General features: G+C 32.1%; 1 protein-coding gene across 1 annotated transcript; it reads right to left on the bottom strand.

Moving 5' to 3' along the window:
• Positions 1 to 267: 267 nt before the first annotated feature.
• LOC111385498 (protein PAIR1) lies at positions 268 to 5,416 on the bottom strand. The gene is made up of 11 exons (XM_023009893.1): positions 5,144 to 5,416; positions 4,654 to 4,849; positions 3,801 to 3,945; positions 3,448 to 3,582; positions 3,140 to 3,192; positions 2,840 to 3,034; positions 2,622 to 2,687; positions 2,472 to 2,518; positions 1,308 to 1,458; positions 968 to 1,049; positions 268 to 401 (listed from the first exon to the last, which is right to left on the bottom strand). The coding sequence occupies exons 1-11, from the start codon at positions 5,206 to 5,208 to the stop codon at positions 295 to 297; spliced, it is 1,242 nt and encodes a 413-aa protein (XP_022865661.1). The 5' UTR covers positions 5,209 to 5,416; the 3' UTR covers positions 268 to 294.
• Between the last annotated feature and the right edge of the window lie 7,053 nt (positions 5,417 to 12,469).

Consider the following 12,469-nt stretch of genomic DNA (forward strand, 5'->3'; position numbering starts at 1 on the left):
CATAAAGTTTGAGTTTTATTAGTTGTATGATGGTGTATTATAATTATATATCTATCAATTCGATTGAATTCATTTAAAAAGATATTTAATTAATTGTTGCCATTGAAGTTGAATTATTCAATATCTCTTATTGAATTGTGTCTATTTCAAGTTTAATTTTTCAGTTTATTGTTGAATGGCTATGTGTATGTTATTTTTTCCAATAATATTTAAAACATGTCCCTAAATTCAATAAGTTGGCCGGCACAAAACGTTAAAAAAAAGAAAAAGAAACTTAGGATTGCTAAGGTACCTTCAGTTAATGATGATGGTATTGCAGTATTTTCTCTTTCTCCTTCTTGCTTTCCTCAGTATCCGCTCCGTATTTTCCTTTGCAGCCTCCATTGAATAATTTCCTACATCTGACCAACAGAGGGATATGTGGAATAATTAGAACAAAGACATAAAGGCCAAAGGAAAAAAGATATAGGATATTCGTGCACCAAGTAATCAAAGAGATCTGATCTGGCCTAGCGACGATTTTATTATTTACTAATTGAATCATTTTTTTCTAGAAATAAAAGACATCTAAATCATGACAGAGATATATTCGTCGACAAGATAAAGAAACCCCCTCACCCCACCCAAGGCCATGGCATCAACATGGTAAAAGCATAACAAACTCTTTGATTAAGAAATCACGTGTTGATATCTATGTGCTTGTTTATATAACTTGATCAATTATTGTCAATGGTCCTATCATGTATTTCTTGTAAAGTACTCCTTTTAAAACTTCATTCTGATTTCTAAAACCACACATTTGCAAAGGCCTATTAATCGAATTCAGAAAGGAGATACTTTAACAACCAAAATATTGTTTCAACCGTCAAGCTATAGTTTAATACTAGTGTCCAAAATGTTGACCTAACGAATTTAACTGAAAAGAACATCTAAAATCAGTAGCAGCAAAGAACCGTAGTAGAGTTACCTGTTCCTTTTTCTTCAAGTAAGCAGGAAAAACCTTCATCAATTTCCTCATCTGATTCAATGACAACTCTGCATTCCCGCTCCTGCATCAATATATTTAATATTACCTAGGACAGGTTCTATTGTCGAACAAAAAGCTTTAAATTTTAAAGTTATGCATATATAATTATAGATTATTCAGACTGGCATCCAAGCAAATAGTCACTTCAACATACTATAACTAAACATATCAAATTTTTTATGGATTTCTATTTCATGTTACACGTGCTAGTGGATAAATATTGAAACAGACCATAACAATTTCATGGAGAGGAAAAGAGAAGAGGGCCAATAAAAGCTACCAGTTGAGTAGGTGACACTTTTATCTTGCTACTCCTCTTATTGTGATTTTCAACTTTGGAAGCTGGTTGTTTGTGTTTTACTGATGTCCAGCCTCCCATTTCAACCTTTGGTGCTGAAGCGGCTTGCTGTGCTTTTGAAGGAATCGTTGCACTTGAACAACAAAAACATTCTAGTTACAAAGGAAAACCTTGGGCAAAAAATAAAATAAAATAAACACCTCAAATTTTATCAGAAGATTGATTATTACTGCGAAGGCCAGTGAAGTGAGGGCAAACATAAACAGAAACTTTTCGTATAAAGGAAGTTATCATAAAAATAAAACAATATGATACAGCATAAGAATATTTTATAAATTGTATAATGAGCAGATAATAACATAGCATTTTGTTCAAAACAAGGTACTCAGCTGGACCTGACCGCTTCTTTTCAGTTCTGCATTGCCATTTAACTTTCATTTCTTGATAATGGAATCACATCCATGGTTTTAGCCTTTTTGCTCCATGCAAAATCATGTATCATTCTTAATTTTTTTGTTTTCGAAGGTAGATCATTCTTATTTAGTCATTTTGATAGTAAACATTCCATAATAAAAATAGAAAGTTGTTGGGAAAGCCTGTTGGAGGGATGGGAGCATTTAATGAATCAATTCAATTTAGACATGCTTCAGGTTCTTAATAACTATGACTTAAAAAATCTTGAAGTGTAGGAACAGCCTGCAAAAAAAAGTCTTAACTCTTATGTAACCATTCAGAAAGGAAAGAAATAAGTAAAATATTGGTAGTGCAGGAACCCGAGGTGTTTAATGATAAGGAAAACAAGACTTAAAAGTTCATTCTTCTGGAGAAAAAGTAGAATGGACAACAGTCATTGAAGCTTGTAGAACTGGCCACGACACAACAGTCCTCGGATTAATGGTTTTGCTCAGCATGAAACACTTCAAGGGAGATTGCTGGTATGTATATATTTACCTAAATATCTCTTACAATCCTAATGGTAATGTTAATAGAAGTACTTATTTCATAGAGTTCCTGTCAAAAAACCACATATGTCAAATGCTGAAGTGGTTCGAAACGAAGAGGTCTGGACCATAACGTATCTAACAGGGCTCTGTGCAGTGTGAAGTTGTAGAATAAAAAATTTGAGTTAAATTCTTAAGAACATACCTCATTGGAAGCTGCATTTCCAGAGAGGGGGCATGACCGCTGACACCCTACAAATTTAGTAAATAAGAAAAGTTTCAGGTAACATGCTTCAAGACACCTAAAGCACTTATAATGACAGAAATTCTCCAGTCTAATGGGAAGAAGAAGTACTTTTTGAGCATGGATTGGAAGAGTCGATTGTTTTTGTGTAGAAATCTTCATGCTGCAAGCCATTGTCTACAAGGAGTTGAATTATAAATAATAAGAAAATCTTCCAGCACAAATGGCTGTCCCGATACAAAGTTCAGCAGATGTCCACTGAAGATCATAAAAACATGCTCTCCGGAATTCTGAACTGCAAGCTACCTCAAATTAAAAAATTTACATACCTTTATTTCTTTGGTGAAGGTTTCATGGAGATAATTTTGTAATTTCATGATCTGAGTGTCAAATTTCTCTGATAGAGCTGAAATCACTGAGAATATATCCTTAAAATTCTCTTGATTTATATTTTGCTTGAGTTGATCTGACAGATATTTAAAGCCGCCATCAACACTAGCTTTTATATCTTCTTGTCCTTTGTTCTGGTTTCCATATAAAGTAGTTCTTGAATTAGAAAACATCATTTCACATCTATAACAGAGGAATACCTGGAGAGGGTCTCTGGGGGATGGCTAAGGTTTAGTTACCATTAACTGCAGCAAGTCATCATGAACAATCAATTTCTGCCGTATGCTTTCCGCTGAGCAACAATTAGAAAAAAATAAATAAATAAATAAAAAATTTGTCACAAAACTTATAACAGAGAGAACATCTAACTGCTTCAATTTTTTCTTCTCGTCATTTATGTATTCTACTACACCAATCCTGACTTTTTCATATTTGAGGCATATCTACTTCATCTAGAATGTACGGCATTAGAAGTGCAGTACCATCATAAGCCTGCGTCCAGAACATGTAACTACTGCCTTTAACATGTAATGAATTTAACACTCACTGTTCAGTGCTATTTCTTTTGTGTCCTTGTTAACTTTCACGATGTCACTCTGAACAGATTCCAAAATCATACCAAATCTGCTTAATGAAGTTTCCACCATTCCGATTCTGTGCTCAATATCTTCACTGGTTTGGCCTGCTTGTACAAAATCAGATAGAAGCTTAGCTCAATGACTTGCAAATCCACAGATGATGTTTCGTTTAGTACAGATGAAAAATTCTACAAAATTAAACCATTGGGATTTTTATAGTTTCAAGGTTGAAAGTTTTAAAGAATTTAATGTATTCACACCTGAAAGTGACAAACAAGCTGATAGTAGCTATTGAAAATCTCTAAAAATTAGTAAAACCTACATTTGTACTCGGGAACTGACCACTTGCGCATTAAATTGCTGGAAGATCTTGATATCTGCATTTGACTGTCTTCTCGTGTGCAATTGGTTGGAGGTAAAATAGAATTCCTCTTCACCGAATTCTCTCTTTCTTGTGATACTAATCTCTACTTGTGAAAAATAAACACGGGTAAGCTATATGCAGGAGATAAGACCAAGAAAGGTTGTCAAGAGTCAAAAAGAGCAAGTTTTCTTTCTACTCTTTTCTTTTCTTAGTCTCTCTTCACTGAAAAGTTTAAAAATGTATTCAGTTGGAAAATATTAACAGCTCCACGAGCATTATCATCCACAAGATACATTCAAATCATTTTTCTCTCATGTGATAATGTTTGAAGAGAAAAGAAATTCTGCCTAAAAGTTTGTAACTGTATTTTCCGAAGTTATTTTGGTCCTGTAGAAAGTTGATGCAGGTACGCCATAATTCCCCTTATAAATTTTGCACCAATACTGAAGCATTCACTTTTGGCATATGAAAGAAGAAATGAATTTTAGGATAAGGCAATACAATGAATTAGGAACTCTATCAATCTCTTTTCAGGTCCTTTCACAATAATGACTCCAGAAAATTGCATAGGAAAATCTATAATTATACTTTACAACGCAAACAAGTGAAAACTACTACATGTATTCAAACCTACCTCCTTTTATAAGTATATCAATTAGAATGTATAAGGGAATTACCATCAGGAACAATAACACAAACACTTTTATCTCTAGTCGGGAAAAATATACTAGAAAAATTGATCTCCTTCAACTATCTCATTAAAATCTCAGATCCAAGTCTCACAGATGTAACATATAAACACGACATATACCAGTTCGTTTGTTAGGGCTTCCTCTTGAGAATTTTGCGAGAACTGGGAAAATACACCATGCTGAGACGAAATTCCCTGCGAAAATGACTGCTGCGATTGATGTAGTTGCTGCTGATGTGATCTCAACTGCAGTGGGGCTTGGCTTTTCCCAAAAATGGACGAAGACTCTGGCCCACTCTGTCCTGCACTCGATCTCCTTTTAAATTCATCAGAACGTCAATAAAATTAGGAAAGGCTTTCTGTATCAAAATTAAAAGTAACACTCTTACACGCATAGACTTAACATGTAAAAGCATATACGTTTACTATTATGTTCATTTAGATTAATCTATCATGCATTCAACCTAAGAGATTATAATTTCATCAGTTTGAATTGTTTCTGTAGTACAACATTGTGCATTATTCTGTTTTTGATAATTATATCAAATTTACCTTGTCAAAATTGTTCAAAACTCGAATTACTTATGAAATGTGAATTATATGTCCGAACCTAGAGTGAGGAGGAAGAACAGAGATGGAACTGAGATCGCATGCTTTGTTGATCTTCAGCTTCATTTGTGGATGGCAAAGTCAATTCCGAAATCTCACAGCTGCTTGAACGAGACTAGAATTGAATGTGCGAAATTGATTAGAGATTAGAACCTGTATGGTTTGTAAATTGTAAACAAATTAAAACAATTACTGGAAACGATGAAAATTTGAGCTACGCTATGAATTTTGCTGGGATTTGAGTGGTTTTGGAGTGTTGATTTACCGAAGTGCTGAAAGCGTCGAACGGGCGCGAAATTGGGGGTCTTGAATGGCTTTTATAGGAGAAGGTTTGGACACAGGATAAAGTGGCGGGAAATGGGCTATGTGGAATCTTTGGGCCAGAATTGCCTTCTTGTGGATTAATTAGGTGCCTTCTTGTGGATTAATTAGGTTACCAATTTCTTTACTCTTTAAATATAAATTGCTCTTTATGTTAGAAAGTCTATCGTTAAAATTATGATCTCTATTATAAATAAAATACTACTCAAAAATAAAGGGTTGGTGGAGATACTTTTAGAGGTACAAAACGAATTATCTGATTAGAGATGGATCATAGTTGGCTTATTTAAAAGTTGATGAGATCCGTAGACCTGTGTTTCAGAAATAGTAGTAGACACATTAGAAATTCGATGAGAACATGTCCTCCACATTATATATTGAGTTGATATGAAAAGTTGCATTCATGGCATTATAAACTTAAGTATTTTCAAAGGAGGAAGAATGATGATGTGGAAAAGAAGAGAAGGTCTTAGACCTAGTGTTAGTAATTTAAATAAAGCATCGACTAGGTCATTGTTATCGAATTCACTAATTTGAAGGTTTTAGATGGGAAAATAGTTCGAATGGGCCAATGACTTTAGGGTTCCATTCATTTTATAGGCTAAAAGTCAAAGTAGTTGATCCAATAATTTGAATATTAATAGAAGAATCTCAAATAAACAGCCATCTACAAATGTCAATTCATTTAAGGAAGAAAATGCAACCATCCTTTCCTTTGCCATCTGTTCTGTAAAGACTATAGTTTGACTCGATACAACTCAAAGATCATATTTCTACATATATTAGAATAGCGAACTCCATAACCAGAGGATTTTTATGTTTTATTTTTAGGATAAATTAAGTTCACAGGGCTACACTTTTTATTAATAAAGAAAGAAATATAGTATAAGGAGTGGGTAACTTTTGTGTTGACCTTAAGATCACCAAGTTATATGCAATTTATGTTGTATCTTTTCTTTGATTTCGTCTTTGCCCGCTTGACTATTTCTTTGTTTTATCAAACTCGAGCCTTCTTTGTCTTCTTTCCTGAAAATATTCTATTGTAACAACACCTTACACACCCGATCTTCTGTGATGTCTCTCAATTGGTCACGAACTTTGACATGATGAGTCTTAAAAGTGGTTCAAGATCCGATTTCATCGTGCGTTGTCCTAATTTGCAAATGGATACAATTCCATTTTAAGATGATGTAATATTCCTTGTTTCACTTGCTCGACCCAATTAGCAAAATAGTCCAATCCTTTTAAATCCTTTAAATTAGAATTCTTGTCTCTCTCTCAGAATTGGTTGTTTAAGAAGAGCCCGAGTGCAACATTAACAGCAAAATGTTGATGATATTAGGAGAGAAGTTTCGGTAAGAAAGCTTTATATGTATATGTACCGTATGTACACTAATCATGACATCTCAAACCTCGAACACTGAAATCACGACATTTGAGAGGATCTATGCACTCACTTTGTTCTCTCTCTCTTACTACTTGAGATGTTGAGGCATCATAATTTGAGTGGCTAGAAGTTCGAGATGTCATGATTTGATTAAAAGGTTCTCCTACGTATATGATGTGGAATGAATATGAGAATAAATATAGGATCTAGATATGACTTTAAATTAATATTATGTTTATTTTCATTAAATTAGTGTATTATAGTAACCTGGTTTGACTAGAATTAGATTTTTAATCTCTTCTCAATGGTATCCTCTTCTTCTATCTCTTGTCTCTCTTCCTCTCCTTCTCTCAATCTCATTCTTGTTTTGTTGTATTTTAGGTTAATTTGGTATTAAAGCACCTCATTTTCCTTGGACCAAACAAATTTTGTATTCAAATTCAAAATTTATACACCCACATCGATAAACCACCTTCAACCACCCAAAAATTTCACCAACCACAACAACATCTAAAACGAAGAAAATTTATCGACAAAAGAGGGATTTTTCTTGCTTTGTTTTAGCTTTGACTTTTTATTACAAAAAATCATATTTTTCCTTTATTACATGTACTAAAATTGTTCACTAGCAAATCAACAAAAATCGAAAGACACAAAATTGTTCCTTGCCTTAGTTGTCGTTTTTGTTGTTGTTGTTGTTATTATAATAGTGCACATTGATGCGGTTTGATCAGGGTCTCGCCTTAAATACTGAATGTTTAGACAATGATTTTACCTATTCTTAGCTCATTTCAGTATAGACTTTTTACTATCATGATAATGTACGTTGTTCAAGTATTTGGCTTATCATTTTAATTTCTTCTTTTAGAAAAATATTAATTAAAAATTTACTTATACTTTGAGTTGTCAATTGCTCATTCCTCTTTGAAAAAAATGAAAACTTTATATTATGTTATTTTGTTAGAATTAATCTAGACAAAATATTCACTTTGATTCGATTATAGAATTTTGTTCCTATATTGTGTGTGAGCAAAGTGATATTTTGCAATGGCATGAAAAGTTAATAATATTTACGCATTATCACATTTACTTCTCAAACTTTTTCATCTCATTCTTATTCTCAAATTAAAATAATTTGTTCCTAATTATGGTTTCTCTACAAAAGATTATTTAAGATAGAGTAAATGACCCATTTGCCCATTTTAAGCAAAATAAATGATAATGCAAAAATGCGATTAAATATTTGACCTTCATATTAAAGCACGTTAAAAATATTTTTGGACAAAAATCATGATTAAGGACAAAATTTTCTTATCAATGAAATGTTGAAAATAAGAATGTGATAAAGAAAAAAGTTAAGAATATAATTGTGACTAAATTTACTTAAATACGAAAGAATAAAATCAAATAAAATTTATCACTTTAAATTTGTCCACTAATATTTAACCTCATTAAATTCGTTTAGGCTTTCTATATTTTTTTAGATTTTACGTTAAATTTAAATTCTAATATTTATAAAACATATTTTTCAATTAAAGTCAAAACAAATATATATAGACATAATAATATATGAAGAAGACTTTAAAAATATAAGAATTATCTTTTATTTTTGAATTTATGTCAATGATTCTTGATGATTAACTTTAATGGTCTTGATGATGCCGTGTCATTTCCTAATTGGCTTGATGATCTTAAAAAGATAAGTAACTCCCGTCGTATTTATCATACTAATATGTCACTTATTGAATATAGGTGTTACTTAATATGTTAATTGATAATTAAATCATATTATTGTTACTAATTATTTATTTAGGGAAATTGAACATTTGGTTGTCAATCTTTAAAGATTGTTACTTATTCGTCCTCAAACTGCAAAAGTGGTTGTAAAGATCCCCCAACCTTTAATGTTTTTAGAAAATTTAGTACCTTCACACAATTTCCTTCCAAATTCGAATTTCTACTAAATTATGGCATGGCAGTTTTTGGTCGACATTTCTAAAAGTTAAGGTCCTCAACAAACTCAATAAACACTATTGCTCTTTAAGATTAACTTAATTATTTCGGTTTTTAATTAATTTTATTATTATTATTATTATTATTATTATTATTATTATTATTAGAGGGCATGTTTTCCTTTGATCTATTATGAAATAATAATATAATATTAAGTACAACCTATCATTTGTAACTTATGAGATTTTATACTTAATAAACTTTATTTACCTTAAAGAGAACAAAAACATTATGAAATCTATACCCAAAATTTCTTCTAAGTATTAAACTATAATGCTATCAATAATTGTACTAACCTTCCTACTTGTCTATCCAAAGTCGCAGGAAGCTTCCTTCGAGGGAATAATAGGATATATGAGCATTAAATACTTTGTCTAATGTCAACTTTGTATCTAGACATAAATAATCACCATTTGGCCCAAGATAAGACTTGTTACAATTAATAATAAAAATGACAAATGATACGTTTTTCTTAAAACGCGTCTGAATAGTAAAATTCAACATTTTTAATATTGTCTAGTACTGTATTCAAATATATTGTATTTTGAAGCATAATGATAGGCCTATTTTTGTTGTTTTCGTAGCTTCGTCAAGTTTCGTTTTCTTCGTTGCATACTAATCCTAAGACGCAGTGCACTTGGGAAAATTCCTAGACCCTATCGTCGTAACGAATTATATATTTGAATGTCATTATATTTCATTTGTAGACCAGGAACAATCAACTTGAAAAATGTAACTTGACTCGATTTTAGTTATAGTGCATTTTTTTCTTATAGATATGTTAAATAAATAAACTATCCACCGTTCATTATTATAGGGATCATGCTACATGTACACAATCTTTTACACACTACTCACAACATAAAGTGGGGACTACAGCTCGAATTATTTAATAACAGGTGGGACCCGTATGTTTATGAGGGGGTGTAAACCATTTGGTAACCCCCTTGTGTGTACATACATCTTTATACTTATTATAGATATTTTTGAATGGGTTTAAAATAATATTTAATATGTGACAATGACAACAGAGCTAATCACTTGATTCCATTATTTGGGTCAACTTCAAAGGAACGTACAATCCAGTCGAATATGACCCAAGTAACAGTGTAACATAGGGTCCGGCCAAATTCCGATTTGATTTGATTGATCTAAGGTTTGAGTTTTATTAAAGGTTGAGCCCCAACCTTGAGGCCTCTACATTCTTGCTCCTAGAGCTTTGTGAGAGAGATAAATCGTGGGATGTGCCCCAACAAATTAGAGAACAAGAGTTGCATGTACACTGTGCCTATAAGGAATTCAATTTCATGTTTCAGGAATCAAACCCCCACACTGCGACTGTCAGTAATGCATGAGATAACCTCACTCATATTCTTTGCACCACTAGGCTATGTCCCGAGGGGCCTAAAGTTTGAATTTTATTAGTTGTATGATGGTGTATTATAATTATATATCTATCGATTCGATTGAATTCATTTAAAAAGATATTTAATTAATTGTTGCCATTGAAGTTGAATTATTCAATATCTCTTATTGAATTGTGTCTATTTCAAGTTTAATTTTTCAGTTTATTGTTGAATGGCTATGTGTATGTTATTTTTTCCAATAATATTTAAAACATGTCCCTAAATTCAATAAGTTGGCCGGCACAAAACGTTAAAGTTCGTAAAAATTCTTTACATCAATCTACTTGTGTGGGACATTCATTTTAATGAGATTTTGTGAGCAGAACACATTTTTCTCCGAGAACGGATGAAATAAAAATTTGGAATCTGTCAACACATTTGTTAGATGTCGTTGAGATGCGAATGGAAAAAATAAATAAATAAATAAATAAATCAATCTCCTTTTCATGTTCTAAACATAGAATGCAAGGGTAAAAATGAAATATTATGCGTAATGTACTATTCATCTCACAAAAGAAGTCAAATAGGTAACGGTTTCCATAAATTCAAACTAAGGGGCCCCACATCGGTGAAAATGAGTTTGCAACATGCAAAACAAATGGGGGCCGAGTTGACGCGTAGAAGTTCGAACAAAAATATTGACGAGTTCACAATACCAAACTCACTCGAATGAGACGTTGAGCCAAAAGGTCCAACTCATGCCATGAAAGCTAAGCTAGCTATTATACATTTGTAGGGACGGAGCCAAGGAACAAAAATTTCTTATGTTAAACTTATACTTTGTGAAAAAAAAAAAATTTACTTTAAAAATTAATTGGACTTAGGGTTGTCTGAACTCTGCCCATGTACAATAGGTAGTGCTACAGTGATAGGGGTCGTGACAAACCCCTCCAACATGGGGGGTGCCAAATAGGCGTGTCTGTCACAGGGGCCTATCACGGCCAGGGCCGTTCGTTTAGCATTTCCCATGTACAATTATATAGATATTGACAATAAGCTTGTGACATCAAACTCACTTGCGTACGATACCAGACCAAAATATCTTGTTCATGTCTTAAGTGTCCAATATAGCATTTATATACGATGACAATTCAGTAACACTTAACACAATATTAATAAACTCATGCTTAACTCTCTTTAAATGAAAACTCCTTTTAATTTTTATACTTATTATTAACCACATATTCACATAATAAAATGTTTGTGCATGTAAATCAAAAATTTTTCCTACTTTTTAATCACGTATTCTCCAAAAAATCACAAAACAAAAGTTGCGGAGCTCAGCTTAAATCGAGTAAATAAATTCAATACTCGATCTCCGCAAAATTGTTACCAAACTTCCACGATGTACTAAAGTATTTGAATCCAATTTCTCTCTAATTTAAGTAACATCATGGAGGCCATGACTCATGCCTTCGGAAGATTGATTTCTATCTTAATAAGTCTAATATTCGTCTAGGGGGTAATATACGGTCTTTAGGGTGCTCACTCAACAAAATTATTAATAAAAAAATAAATTTATTAATAATATAAGACTAGTAATTAATATTTATATGATAATGATATGTATTATTCTACATGGGACAAGACTAGTCATTTCATTTTATATATATTAAAAAATAAACAATTAAAAGTCAGCTTTCAACCGACGTGGAGACGATGCAACCAAGGGGCTCCAGTGTGGGCACCAGAATATTCTCTTGTGTGGACCGTGCTCTCACATGCCCCGTGTGGGTCCCTGATGAATAAAATAATCCCGACTTCCATGTATGTACATTGTGTTAATCTCGCAGTCATTCATGCAGGCAGTGTAGCTCGGCCTAACAAATAAATTGATTCTTCTTACTTCTAATTAAATAAAACTATCTTCTAATTGGCTCAAAATTAATAAATTTTAAAAATCAATTTGCAATATTTAAAATATGGGTTGAATTAGTCTTCCAGAATAATTATATAATTCATGTAAATTTCCAACAAATTGATTTATTTTACTAACTTTATTTTGATTGGATGTCAATAGGATATGAGTCTGTAGAAAAAAAAATGAATAAATTATATGAATAGTTCGACCAATACTCTATTTTAACTGTCAGAGTGTATAGAAAAAAAATGAATAAATTATAAATAATTATTTAATAGGATATGGCCATGGATGTTGCAGTGAAACTATTTGCCAAAAAAAAAAAAAAAAAAAAGGAAA

This window comes from Olea europaea, chromosome 3 (genome assembly GCF_002742605.1).
Source record: "Olea europaea var. sylvestris chromosome 3, O_europaea_v1, whole genome shotgun sequence".
NCBI lineage: Eukaryota > Viridiplantae > Streptophyta > Magnoliopsida > Lamiales > Oleaceae > Olea > Olea europaea.

Coding starts and splice junctions, on each gene's coding strand:
- LOC111385498 (XM_023009893.1), bottom strand. CDS start 5,208: ATGAAGCTGAAGATCAACAAAGCATGCGATCTCAGTTCCATCTCTGTT. Junction 3,946..4,653: donor AAGCCCTAACAAACGAACTG/GTATATGTCGTG, acceptor TTTCACAAGTAG/AGATTAGTATCACAAGAAAG. Junction 402..967: donor ACTTGAAGAAAAAGGAACAG/GTAACTCTACTA, acceptor TCTGTTGGTCAG/ATGTAGGAAATTATTCAATG.